The 12618-nt window shown below is 39.9% G+C and overlaps 1 protein-coding gene across 6 annotated transcripts in view; it reads left to right on the top strand.

Moving 5' to 3' along the window:
- Positions 1–12618, top strand: part of ENAH (ENAH actin regulator) — a 102347-nt gene that overhangs the window by 50551 nt on the left and 39178 nt on the right. For all 6 annotated transcript variants that reach the window (XM_053912628.2, XM_053912630.2, XM_045184421.2 and 3 more), the window contains 2 exons: positions 123–288; positions 4300–4477. In XM_053912628.2, the coding sequence (XP_053768603.1) occupies positions 123–288; positions 4300–4477 (344 nt within the window). The remainder of the gene's footprint in view (positions 1–122; positions 289–4299; positions 4478–12618) is intronic.

Raw genomic sequence — 12618 nt, 5'->3', positions numbered from 1 at the left:
GGAAAGCATTCATTGTTGACTGACTGCGAGGTTGGCTGACTCTGTGACCCTGAAATATATGGCTATGTGGGCAACTTGGCATATTTTAAATATCTCAAGTTTGCCCTTTTTTTTTTAAACAGCGAACAGAGTATCTGTCAGGCAAGAGCTGCTGTGATGGTTTATGATGATGCCAATAAGAAGTGGGTGCCAGCTGGTGGCTCGACCGGCTTCAGCAGAGTTCACATATATCACCACACAGGCAACAACACGTTCCGAGTGGTGGGCAGGAAGATTCAGGACCACCAGGTAAGGGTCTCTTTAATTCTTAAAGCCGCCTTGTGTTGCAGCAGGACTTGGTGTATTCAGTAAAATAAGGCAGTGGTTTAAAACTGTAGTCCAAGTAGTCTCTATGGGGAAAACATAGATAGCACTGAAGAACAGTCCTAAAAAGTATCTAAATCTTGGCAAAAAAGAAAATGAATATTTAAAAATAATTAGAAAGACATCTTTACAAGGAAGGCAATTTCCAAACGAAACATTGACAATTTTACTCATAAAGGAAGTAAACTATCCTATGACTTCTAGTTTTTGACAAATGGAGTGTTTTCAAAATGTGTGGAAATTTGAAAACACTTCTCAGTAATCATGACACAGATGACATTGTGAAGTTAGAAAGTGCTTAGGAAGTAAGAAAGCCCTTAGTGACTGAGTGAAAGGCCTGAGCGACACATTGTTATGTGTCCAAACCTGTGCGGTGTCTAAGCTGCGCTTGGGTGGAGGAATCTTACCTAATGCCATAAAATGGACTTAAGGAAGCAGAAGGAAATATAAAAATAAATAGAAAGTATTAATACAAAAGCTGCCCTACTGAATGGAACAATTGACAGACTGAAACAGAAAAAAAGACAGTTACAAATTAAACAGTATGAGGATTGGAAAAGATATCGATATAGTATGAAAATAAATTACTATACCATAAAATTGTGAGTAACTTTATGCCAGTAAGTGGGCCATTTTGTAGAAAAATATGATTTGCCAAAACTGGCAGAAATGTAGAACTTAATAGACCTATAATCATAAAATATATCAATAGTTAATGATCTACCTAAAATTTTATAAAATAGAGGGAGTCAGTCCAGAACATTTATAATCAAAATGTAAAAAAAAATCTTCAAAACACTACCTGTTATAGACAGATTATTTTAAAGAATAGTATTTTATGAGGCTTGTACAATTTTGATGTCTAAAACAGAACGGTTTGAGAGAGGGAAATTATAAGCCAGTCTCACTTACAAACATTGACATAGAAGTCGTCAATAAAATATTAGCAGACCAAATTCAGCAAAGTATACGAAAAAGGAAAAGACCACCTCTGGACCAGATAGGGTTTATCTGTCTCTCTCAGCAATATAAGGGTAGTTTAACATTAGATAACCTAGTATTGTAATTGGGAGAAAACCTACAAGAAATGAAATTCGGAAAAAGCTTTTGATAAAACTGAAATCTGTAGGTAGTAGTTCTCAGCACGTTTGAAAATGAATTTTCTTAAGCTGATAAGGATGACTGATAGGAACATTCAGCGAACACTACAGGACAGTGCAGTGCTGGGAGAATTTCCATTAAACTCGGGAATAAGTTGAGGATTTCGGCTTTAATCACTTTCATTTAGCATTGCAGAGGAGGTAACTTAGTGGTATGAAGATAAAGAAAGAGAAGCTATAAGGTTTGAAAAGGCAGAAACAGCTGATTTTAATTCGTTGGTGATGTAGTTGTCTCCAAGAACATCCCAGGAGTGTACAAAGATAAAATATTACAACTAACAAGATCGTTCTGCAGGGTTGCTGGGTACAAGATCAGTATGTAAAACTCAGTAGCATTTTTGTATAACTAGCAATAAACAATTAGAAAATGCAATTTTATAAAAATACTAAAGTAAAAGAAATGATAATGTACTATGAATACGTCTAATAAAAATTGGTTTCCTCTCACTCCAGAGTACCTTGTTACATTTGTTAATGGTTATCAGTCTTTTCCAAGTAGAAACATGTTGTTATAATTTATCAAACGACATCTAAGCTTTTTATCGTAAGAGCCATTACAAAAATCACCCATCATTTATTTGTAGGACGGAGCATGTACAAATTACATAAACACACATTAAAACATTCCATTTTTCTGCGTGTTTTAAGTGCTCATTATGTTGCGGGCACTTGAAGTGGTAAGGGCTCACAAGCACCCTAGGGTTCCCGGCCTTGACAGAAGGGTGCAGTAAAGGAAGGGGATGTTTGTTAAGCATGTGAGGAAAGAAAGACAATAGTGAGTCTTTGTGACCTGAAAGAAAGAACCATAGATGAGAACCCAGCTTTGGACCTGCGTTTGCTAGAGGCGTGGGCCGGTTTTGAAAGAGGAGGCTGAGAAGCTAAGCAGGTGTTGGAGGGAGTCATGGCAAGACTCGAAAGTCTGGCCCTGCTGATGAGGGACGGTTACCTTGGTAATCCCCCAGCCCACGGTTTGGGGCCTAGAAATCCCAGATGCTGGGGAGAAGTTTGACCCTCATTCATTCATTTCAGTCACTTTCCAGTGAAGGTGACTTAAGACTGTTAGTTTCCCTGCTGTTTGCCAGAAGCAAATGGAAATTTTCACTCACCACAGGCCTCAGAAGGTCCTCGTGTTTGTGCAAATGCAGTGCCTGGCACTCAGAGTACCCAGGCGTCCGAGGGGACGAGGAATAGTGACAGACCCAGTGGGAGTCCAGTTAATGGAGCCATCAGAAAGTGACTTCAAAATAACTCTGCTTAATATATTCAAGGAAACACAAGACAAGATGGAGTGTTTTAGCTGAGAACTGGATACTTGAAAAAAGAACCAAATGGGATTTAAAGAACTGAACAATGAAATAAATAACTGCTATTAACAGCTCAGAGATGGGTTTTATAACAATTTAGAAACAGCTAAAAAGAATTAGTAAACTGGAATATCTACACACACATACACATCAGAAAAAATGTTCAGACTGAAGCTAAGATATTCTGAGAGAGAAAAATGTAATATAAAAAGAGCTTAAATATAGGGAATACAGTAAAAAGAGTGTAGCATCTGTTTAATTAGAGTCCCAGAGGAGAGAGGAGAATGGGGCAGAATAATAATTTAAAAGATAATGAACAAGAATTTTCAGAAGTGATGAAAGAATATCACTTGAGAAATTCTATAAACCTTGAGTGGGGTAAATACAAAGAAAACCGTATCTAGATTCATCGTGTTAAAACCACTGTAAACTAAATACCAAGGTGGAACCCTTGGGCAGTCATTGAAAATAAGACGACTGTAAAGAAGAACAAGAAACTGCCACCTGGTGTCTCAATAGAAACACGAGCTAGAAGGCCATGGACTTCAGAGGGCTGTCAGAAGTGAGTGCCCACTTAAAATTCCATAAAAATATCCGTAAAAGATGAAGGTGAAATGATGATATTTTCTGACAGACAAAAATGGAGGGAATTTACCACCAGGTCTGCACTGGGAGAAATTCTTCAAGGTCAAAAATGGTTCCAACAAGTGCTCGAAGAGGGCAGAAAGAATAAAAAGCAACAGGAAGCATAAATATTGATCTTCAGTGATCACCGACTGTGTAAAACTAAAGATGGTGCTGTATGGGGTTTAAAATATACTTAGAAGAATGATGTGCTGTTTCTTGATCAGGAGTTTGGCCACATGGGAATGTTCACTGAGATGCATGCTTAAAATTTAAAAAGAAAAGGTTTTTAATCCTCACCTGAGGATACGTTTATTGATTTCAGAGACAGAAGGGGTGGGAAGAGAAAGAAACGTCCATGTGAGAGAGAAACATTGATTGGTTATCTCTTGCTCATACCCTGACCAGTGATTGAACCCGCAACCTCGGTATGTGCCCTGACGGGGAATTGAACCCGCCACCTTCTGGTGTACGGGATGGTGCTCCAAGCAACTGAGCCACCTGGCCAGGCCACATGCTTAAGTTTTATACACTTTGTGATTTTATAATACTTCAGGAAACATCTTAAAATATATTTAATGAGGGGTATATATTTTCCTTTGTTTTTCTGATTTACTCTTTTAAGGCCAGATCTTTGTAACCATCCGACAGCTTAACTGCCATCAATCAGACTGTTATTTCTGCGGACTGATTTTGCCCCAGACAACTGTTTTAACCATTTTTTGCCAAGGTCTTCCCAGAACAGATTGAGTGAATGCATGACTCTCTATCTGTTCAATCAGGATTTGTTGACTTCGTTGACCTTGCCAGTTACTAGCTGGACTTTACAAAGAATTGTTGTCTTTCAGGTGGTGATAAATTGTGCCATTCCTAAAGGGTTGAAATACAATCAAGCTACACAGACCTTCCACCAGTGGCGAGATGCTAGACAGGTGTATGGTCTCAACTTCGGCAGCAAAGAGGATGCCAATGTCTTTGCAAGTGCCATGATGCATGCCTTAGAAGTGTTGAATTCACAGGAAACAGGTGAGGTGCCTGTGGTTGGCTTGTGTCCTTGAACCGAAGTGCCATGTCTAAGTGAAAACAAATCTTCTCTGACCAGCTTTTAAGTCATCTGTGTATCTGAAGTAATTCTTGAATTTGTTATTCTCTGCACAAGTGTGAACTTCTCTCTGTTGATGTAAACATGGAGTGTGTCAGGGTAGTCGTAGGAGATGGGTTCATCAGTAATTTTCAGACACTCCCGTTGGGAGTCATGTAGGGTCTGTTCATCCTGCTCTAGAACCTCAACTTCTGTTGCAAGGATGTGAGGCCCAGAGAATATGCAGTGGATAGAAATTATATGTACATTCATCTTCATCTCAGATTTTATGAAGAAACACGGTTTCTGAAACATGTTTTTTAAGCCACTACCAAGGCCTGGAACCTCAAGTAGGACTAGGTCTCCTTCATCCTAGTAAGATGAAAAATTGATTCTAAAAGTTGTTTCAAGATTTTAGTAGTGCCCTCAGGTGGTACAAGCTGTGAATTGCATCTCCCCGACACAGCATATTGGTTAGACAGCAATGTAGAAATAATTCACTTAAAAACCCGTCGGAATTTAAGGCTCTGTATGTGTCAGAGATGAGCTCTCTTTTTTTTTTGTTTTGTTTTGTTTAAAAAACAGAAGAAGAAATGCGCCAATGTATTTGTTACCTCTTTGGGGAGATATGTTTTTATACTCGGAAAATAAATGTTCATATATAAAACAATACAAAATGTGATTTGACTTTGTTGTATATTTAGTAGTGATCCATATGATATAAATGTTCTATAAGCAAAATTTATATATCTTAAGAGAAAAGACTTACGTAGTCAAATTAAGATTTGATATTTTGTCGAAGGTTTAGAATTTCAAAACCTACTGCAGATAAATTAAATTTTATTTATTCTGCCCCTTATTGTAAAAAGGATTGAAACACCTCCATGTTTTAGTTTATTTCAAATGTGAATTTCAGAGCAAGAAGACATTTTGGAATCTGGGTGGAAACTAAGTATTATGCCTAAAGGTGGTTTGCATTAGATCTCCTTTGAGGAAACTAATACCTGTATAACTAATTTGTACATGGCTCTCCTGGCTTATCTATTTTGAGAAAACAAACCAATAGCACTTCTCCTGGTTTGTCACTTAAGTCCAGGAAACAGCATGGAGAAGTCTGCGTGTGCGCAGTCTTGAATGCGGGTTGTCTGAGTCACTGCGCTTACCTTGCAGACTCAGTGTTCTCGGCATTCTGTTGTAGGTGCAGAATCGCCTTTCCTTCAGCGCAGTTTTACTGTAGGAAAGGAGCTAGAGTCGCGGTTCTTAATATCTTATTAAATGGGTCAGCTACACAGTAAAATAGTTAAAGGGTAATTAAAGGACCAAAGTTTAGACAGTATATGTATGACAGTCATATTTGGCCTCTCCGTATTTGGAACAAACTAAAATTTTAATTTCTAAATCTTCAAAAGAGTATTTACTGATATTAGGAGCTAAATGTTACTAATTTAAAGTTAAAATTGTTACCTTGTTGCCAGTTTTTTTTTTTAACCAAGTGGAAAGCATTTGTTTTAATCAGTGTGTAGTCATACAGTTTGCTTTCAAAATGTAAAGCTAATTACTGTTTTTTTCCTCATGTTAATCTTTTGAAATTAATGAGTCCTAATATGGAGAGACTCAGTTACGTTCTCTGTAATTCCCACATTATAAAAAGTTTGGCAAGTGAGAAAATCGGCCCTCGTTTACACAAGCATTTTGGAAAGGCAGAGCAATGTAGTAGATCCTTCTTAGACGATTTTGAAACTTTCTTCTCTTCTCTGTCACAACCTCAACCTGTAATACCACGGGCTGAGAGAGAGAGAGAAGGGGGAAGAAGTCTGCCCATCCTGTCCTCTGCTTGCATGGTGCCCCTGTCATTGGCAACGACGCTTTTGGGTCTGTAGCTTTCTCATCAGAGAAAACAAAGCACATAAAATGGTTGGTGTTTTTCAAAGTCTGATTTGTGTAGAAAAGGACTTTTCATAACTCACTGTAATTTAACAGTAACTTCTGATTTTTGATGCTGTTGATTGGTGTGGAAGTGGAGGCATGGGAGGAAGTAGATGCTAAGAATCAGAAGCATCCCTGGGAAAGGACTTAATTTTTTTCTGTAAATCTCCACCAAAGTAGGATAGGCATGTCCCCTGCCCGGGTTTGTGTCGCAGGCCCCCTCCATCCACCCAGACAAACACACCCAGCGGTGTCGCCCCTCATCTTCAACATCTTTCCCTTCCGCCACCGTTCCCTTTGGGTTCACAGCCAGTTTCTTGCTAAAACCGACCATTGTCTTTCTGCCAAAACCAAGTTGGAAAAAGTTAATCTGTGTGTCTCTTCCCTAAACAATGTACCCAGTAAGTCTCTGATCAAAGGCAAAAGAAACAAATTTATTCATAAAGGTAAAGCAACTACTGATACTAGTTTTCCCTACTTAATGTCTTAACATTTTTTAATATTTTTTAAAAAATATTTTATTTATTTTCAGAGAGGGGAAGGGAGGGAGAAAGAGAAGTAGAGAAGCATCAGTGTGTGAGAGATACATAGATCGGTTTCTCACACCCGCAATTGGGGACCTGGCCTGCAACCTAGGCATATGCCCTGACTGGGAATCGAACTGGCGTCCCTTTGGTTTTTGCAGGCCGGCGCTCAATCCACTGAGCCACACCAGCCAGGGTGTTTTATGGTGGTTTTTTTTTTTAAGCATGTTCTCTCATGAATGCTCTGTTTTTTGTTCTATTAGGTGTTAATGTCAGTATTACACGTCGAATACTGGTGAACCCTTCTTACTGATTGTCAGACTTTTTAAAGTCATGGATGCCCTTGCTCAGACAGTTATTTTTTGGAGACCCAACGCATAAACAGACCAAAAACATGGAGCTTGTCTAATGGGTGTGGGGGCTTGGGAGCCCGTGGCTGCCGAGGCATGTACGTGGTCCTCCAGCGCAGGATTCGAAAATTACTAACTTATCTTTTGTACCGAAACCAGTAATTACACAATTCTCCCTTCCTCTCTCCCTTGCTCTCTAAGTCCTCTAAATCCTCAAACAAAATTTTTAAAATGAGCAAAAATAGCTTTCTTTGGGGCTCATCATGCTGACCTTTACAAGGTGCTCTATATGTGTTTAATATATCCATTTCTTAGGAAAAGGGTGGGTGGCAGAAATGTTTTCCTTTATTTTGTTTTAACTTTGTGCAATTATCTAATATACTGGAAAGTACAGGAGGTGCTAAATACAGTGAGTTATATTTGGAATTTAAAAAACACAAATCACATGTAACATTTTTGAAAAGAGTTGAAAATAGTGTTCTTCCTTTTATTCCAAATGCTACAGTTTCTCTCAGCTGTCAAATGGAAATGGACTTGATTTTAAACAGATGCATTGAAAATGCATTATTCAGACTGATATTTTGTATTTCTGTATTCTTTATCAAGTACCTATATAGCAATTTTGCAGATAATAGTTATGAATTATATAAAATATAAAGTCAGTCCTTGCGATGATTGGCAGAGGTAAATTTACACAATGGTTCATTTTGAAAAATGTTTAAGTCATTTGAAAATAGAAAATAATTTTAAGTGTATTTTTATAAGGAAAATCATATGCCTAGCCAGTAAGATTATTCTAGTGCTTGTGTTCTGCTGAGGTTTCCTCTTTGTGCGAGGAAAACCTTAGTATTTTGCCACTGGTAAAACTGCTCTTGCTCTAAAAATATCTATTGAAAATGAGAACATAGTCAAAGATACCCTCATGTTTGAAATTTTCTTTAGGCTTTATAAATAAATATTGAGATTCCATTCATTTATTTTTTTCTTACTGATACTTTGGCCAGATATACCTTCTCATGTGAGCATTTGTATAAATTTTATCTCAGCATTTTTAATCTTTTTGAGATTTAAAAAAAAATTAATTGGATTTTAAGAAATCTCAAAAAGTTTCTAGAAATACCTTGCGTTCGTAGTGACACTCTCACTTTCCAGACTGCGTGCATGCGGGAGAGCAGTGTTAAGGTTTTGTTGCAGGAACCAACCCTGCTTTGAGCGGAGAGGCCGTGCTGGGCACTGGGAGGCACACGCGTGTGATAAGGCAGCCTGTTCTCTGCCTTCCAGGATGTCGTAGTTGGGCGGGAGCTACTAGAAACAAGGCCAGCAAAATTAGAGTACAGTTTGGGAAATGTTGTGAGTGACGCGTGCCTTTGGAATACTACAGAAAATTCCAGGGTTAAGGAGATTTCCAAAGAAGAGATGATGGTTGAGCTATATTTTGAATGAGAACACTCTGGGTAGGTGTGGAGGCCTGAGAGCAGTTGGCAAACAGCAGATGGACTGTGGAGGGGCGGGGGCATGAGAATATGCGTGGGGAGAGGGAAATCCTAAGAAATCAGGCTGGAAAGGTTGGGAAGGACCTTGCATTCTTGCCGAGAAGTGTGCGTGTTATGTGGGTTGGTGGTCCAGGCATTGAAGGGTGCTGAGTAAATGTTTGATGGGAGTAATCAGGTTTGTGCTTTAGACCAAATGCAGTGGATTGATGGGTATGGAGATCGGTTTAGGACACTGGTGATAACGTTGGTGAGAAAGATGAGGCCTGAAATGACACAGAATAAAGAGGAAAGGAACAGAGTGAAGAGGCCCTGACTGGTGTGGCTCAGTTGGTTGGGCATCCTCTTGCGAACCGAAAGGTCACCAGTTCAATTCCAGGTCAGGGCACATGCCTGGGTTTCAGGCCAGGTCCCTGGATGTTTTTCTCCCTCTCTTTCCCTCTCTCTAAAAATAAATAAAATATTAAAAAAAAAGTGAGAAGGACATGACAAACTTTTATTTAGTGCCTACTCTACCTGCCAAGCCATTGTTCTTGGCCTTCAACTCATGTTCTCATTTAGTTGTTAACGCACCTCTGAGGCACGAATATCTGCTCTGTTCCTAATTGGGCGCATATGTTACCGATCATCTTTATACCAACTGTATGATGTTGGTGGTATTTTCTTTGTTTTAGAGATGTGAGTGGGGCTTATAGAAGAAGGTCCTTGGACTTGCCCAAGGGCCCACAGCTAGACGGTGGCATAGCTGGCATCTGTGCCCAGATCTGGTGTTGCAGTTCGTTCTCTTTCCATAGTTCAGTGGGATGTATGGGACAGACCAGGAGGAGGAGAGGAGATGTATCGTTTTGGGCCACCAGTGAAGACGGTTGTACCAGCCAGAGATGGAGAGGGAGAGAATGGGAATGTTGGGCAGGCATAACACCTTTGATTCTAGACGCAGCACTTTTGGGGCACTTCATTAGTACTTTCAATATGTGTAACCCTACATAATAATAACATCACATGAATTTGGATCACGAAGGGTCCCAAAGGTAACCATGGACAGTGTCTTTGGCTTTGAGCTTTCCTAAGTCAACTGATCTCACTGGGGAAGTAACATTTTTAAACAGCTTTGGGAGCGGGGGCGGGAGAGTCTTTCTGTGGGTGCTTCACTCTCGAGCTTGCCGCTTCCCCTGTCTTCCTCATTTACAAACTCACAACCTTCACAGTCACGTGAGGTCAGCTTGTGAGGGCTGTCACTCCCAGCGTCCAGTCAGGAAGATTGACGTGGTGAGATGGGACTTCTTCCAGTTGCACCTGCCTAGCAAGGAGGGCCCAGCTGGGGTTGGGTCTTCCCACCTTCAGGCCATTTTTTTCTGTTAATCTGCTTTTCAATTCAGGATCTTCAGAGCGTGCTTCAGGAGGCTTTTCGGGGAAGTCAGTTCAGGGTGAGAAAGGAGGAAAGAGACGAACTTCCGTCTACTTTCTGTTTTATGTTTCGGAGTGAAATTAAGGTCCTGATTGTGACTCAGTGGAAGGAACTTAAAACCGTGGAGTCCGGAGACTCCAGTCTTGTCCCCCCGCCCCGTGGCAGGTCGCCTTCTCTGAACCTGAACCGCTGTGTTGGGTGTAAAACATGGATCACGAGAATGCCCGTGTGAGGAAGTCATTGTGGGAATTAAACGAGATAAAGACATTCGTATTACTAAACCATAAACTGTTATTTTTGAATGCTAATGTTTAAAGATGCAAAGAAAATTCTGCCGTGCAGCCTAACTTACATAGAGGAATAAAAATAGTAGAGAGACTTGAAATTTTTTCTGCCCTCTTTTTTGTCTTTACTGCTCATTAAAGACATATTTTGTTATGTTCCCCGCTCCCCCCCCCAAGAAAATTCATGAATTCATCTATCATTTGAGTACCTCTGTATGCAAGGGGACATTAGGCTGAAACCCTGCCCTGAAGGATTCTTCTGTTGTGGACCTGCAGAGCAATGGGCCATAGAGGTACAGTGTACGGTTTTGAGCCAGTGCAGTGACGTGAGGAAAGTGGTACCAGAACGCTGGTGCTGTTTGAAAAGGCAGCCACCGGAGGCCAAGCGTGATGGGTCGTCTTCGTTTGGATTCAGCAAAGAGCGTGTGCACACTGGTGCCGCGCCTCTGAGCTAACACTGGCCGTTCCTGGTTTATGAGCTGGGCAACATAGAGAAATTCTTGTCAGGCTTTTGAAGATGGTATTAAATAGTGGTATCTTTGAAATCAGTATTTTATACGTAAAGAATGTTGGGACTTGTTTCCTAAAATCCATTGAAAAAATTCCTAAGAGCTAGTTGGTCTCATAATCTAAAAGAAGAAAACCACAGTGAACTAAATTTAAGGTACTGTGTTGCATGCTACGAGAGAAACAAAAATGAGTAATTCAGAATCGTTGATCCTGAGGCTCTGTTGAATGTGCAGAGAAAATAAGACATGGTCAAAAACACACAGACAGCGTAAGCACCATGAATGCCGCAGAGTGGAAATGAGAAGTCAGATCAGCAAACATAGCACGCTACTCATGTGAAGGCACTGAAAATAACTCTTACAAGGTAGACCTGCTATTTCTGGGGACTTGTCTAATTTCGAAGGTGATCATGGTAGAAACAAGTGACCTCCGTTTCCTGGAAACTTTCAGGGGTATTTGGCGATGACAATGCCATTCGTGTAGAAAGAAATACATTTTTATTTTGCAGTTGCCTGGGCAAATACTGACCTGATCTTAACTGTGATCACACTATACTAAACGCAAATTAGTAGGTACTGGTGCCCATCAATTTAAAATTTCCTTAAGCCAATTGGAAGATACTGACTAGATGAGTGACATTAATTCCCAGGAATGGGGCTCTCGTCTCCTTGGGGTGGACGTCACACTGGTAGGAGGCAGGGTGGATGTCTGCGTACCTGCTTTGTGTGTACCAGGTGATTTCGCGGTGGCTTTCCGGTACTCGCAGGATAAAGGACAGGCTCCTCAGTGTGGCTTCTGGCTCCTTCCTGAGCTGGTCCTTCTGGACTCTGGAGGCATCAAGTAAACAGCCTCTCCTGCATGCAGGTCCTTGCACTGTTCTTTCCTTCTTCCACTGCTCTGGGACTGACTTTTATCACTTTAAACTGTTCGTTTCTGGACTGTGTAAGGAATTTGGCAGAACCAAAGTTAGTGACAATGCTAATATGGGGACACTAGTGGATTTTATTTGCAAAATAAAGATCAAATTATTCAAAGTGTCTCTGCTCAAGGCTAGAAGACACATAAATATATATATATATATATATATATATATATATATTTAATATTGCATACAGTCTTATTAACTGGACCGAGATGTGATACATAAACAGCCCTTGAGTCTGTTTAATGCAGCAGTAATTTATAGTGTTATTTACATGAACAGATGTTTGAATCTTTAGAATTTTGTTCTTAGGAAGCCATAACTATTTTACTGCCACAAAGGGATACTATTCTTTTGGTAAATCAGCTTGAATTATATTTTCCCCTCTTAAATAGGTATTTTTGCACAGTTTGGGTAGCACAGTTTTATTTTCAAGTATCACATTCCAGACAAGAGCTGAGTTTTCAGGGCTCCAGGATATTTCCACATTGTCAGTAGGCTCAGCAATTATTTCTCTGCCAAAATTTATCCTTTTATTCATTAAAGTGTGAATTGAAGCTAGCGTTATTTAAAACTTTCCACCTGTATTTTTTTGTGCATTTTATTTTTCTGCAAAGAGGGGTGGTATATGATCCCTGCAGCCGGCTTATAGTCTTGACTTGCTTAAAAACA

Source organism: Desmodus rotundus, chromosome 10 (assembly GCF_022682495.2).
Source record: "Desmodus rotundus isolate HL8 chromosome 10, HLdesRot8A.1, whole genome shotgun sequence".
In the NCBI taxonomy this organism is placed as follows: Eukaryota; Metazoa; Chordata; class Mammalia; order Chiroptera; family Phyllostomidae; genus Desmodus; species Desmodus rotundus.
Note: the sequence above shows the minus strand (reverse complement) of the source record. Positions and strands in the feature narration are given on the sequence as shown.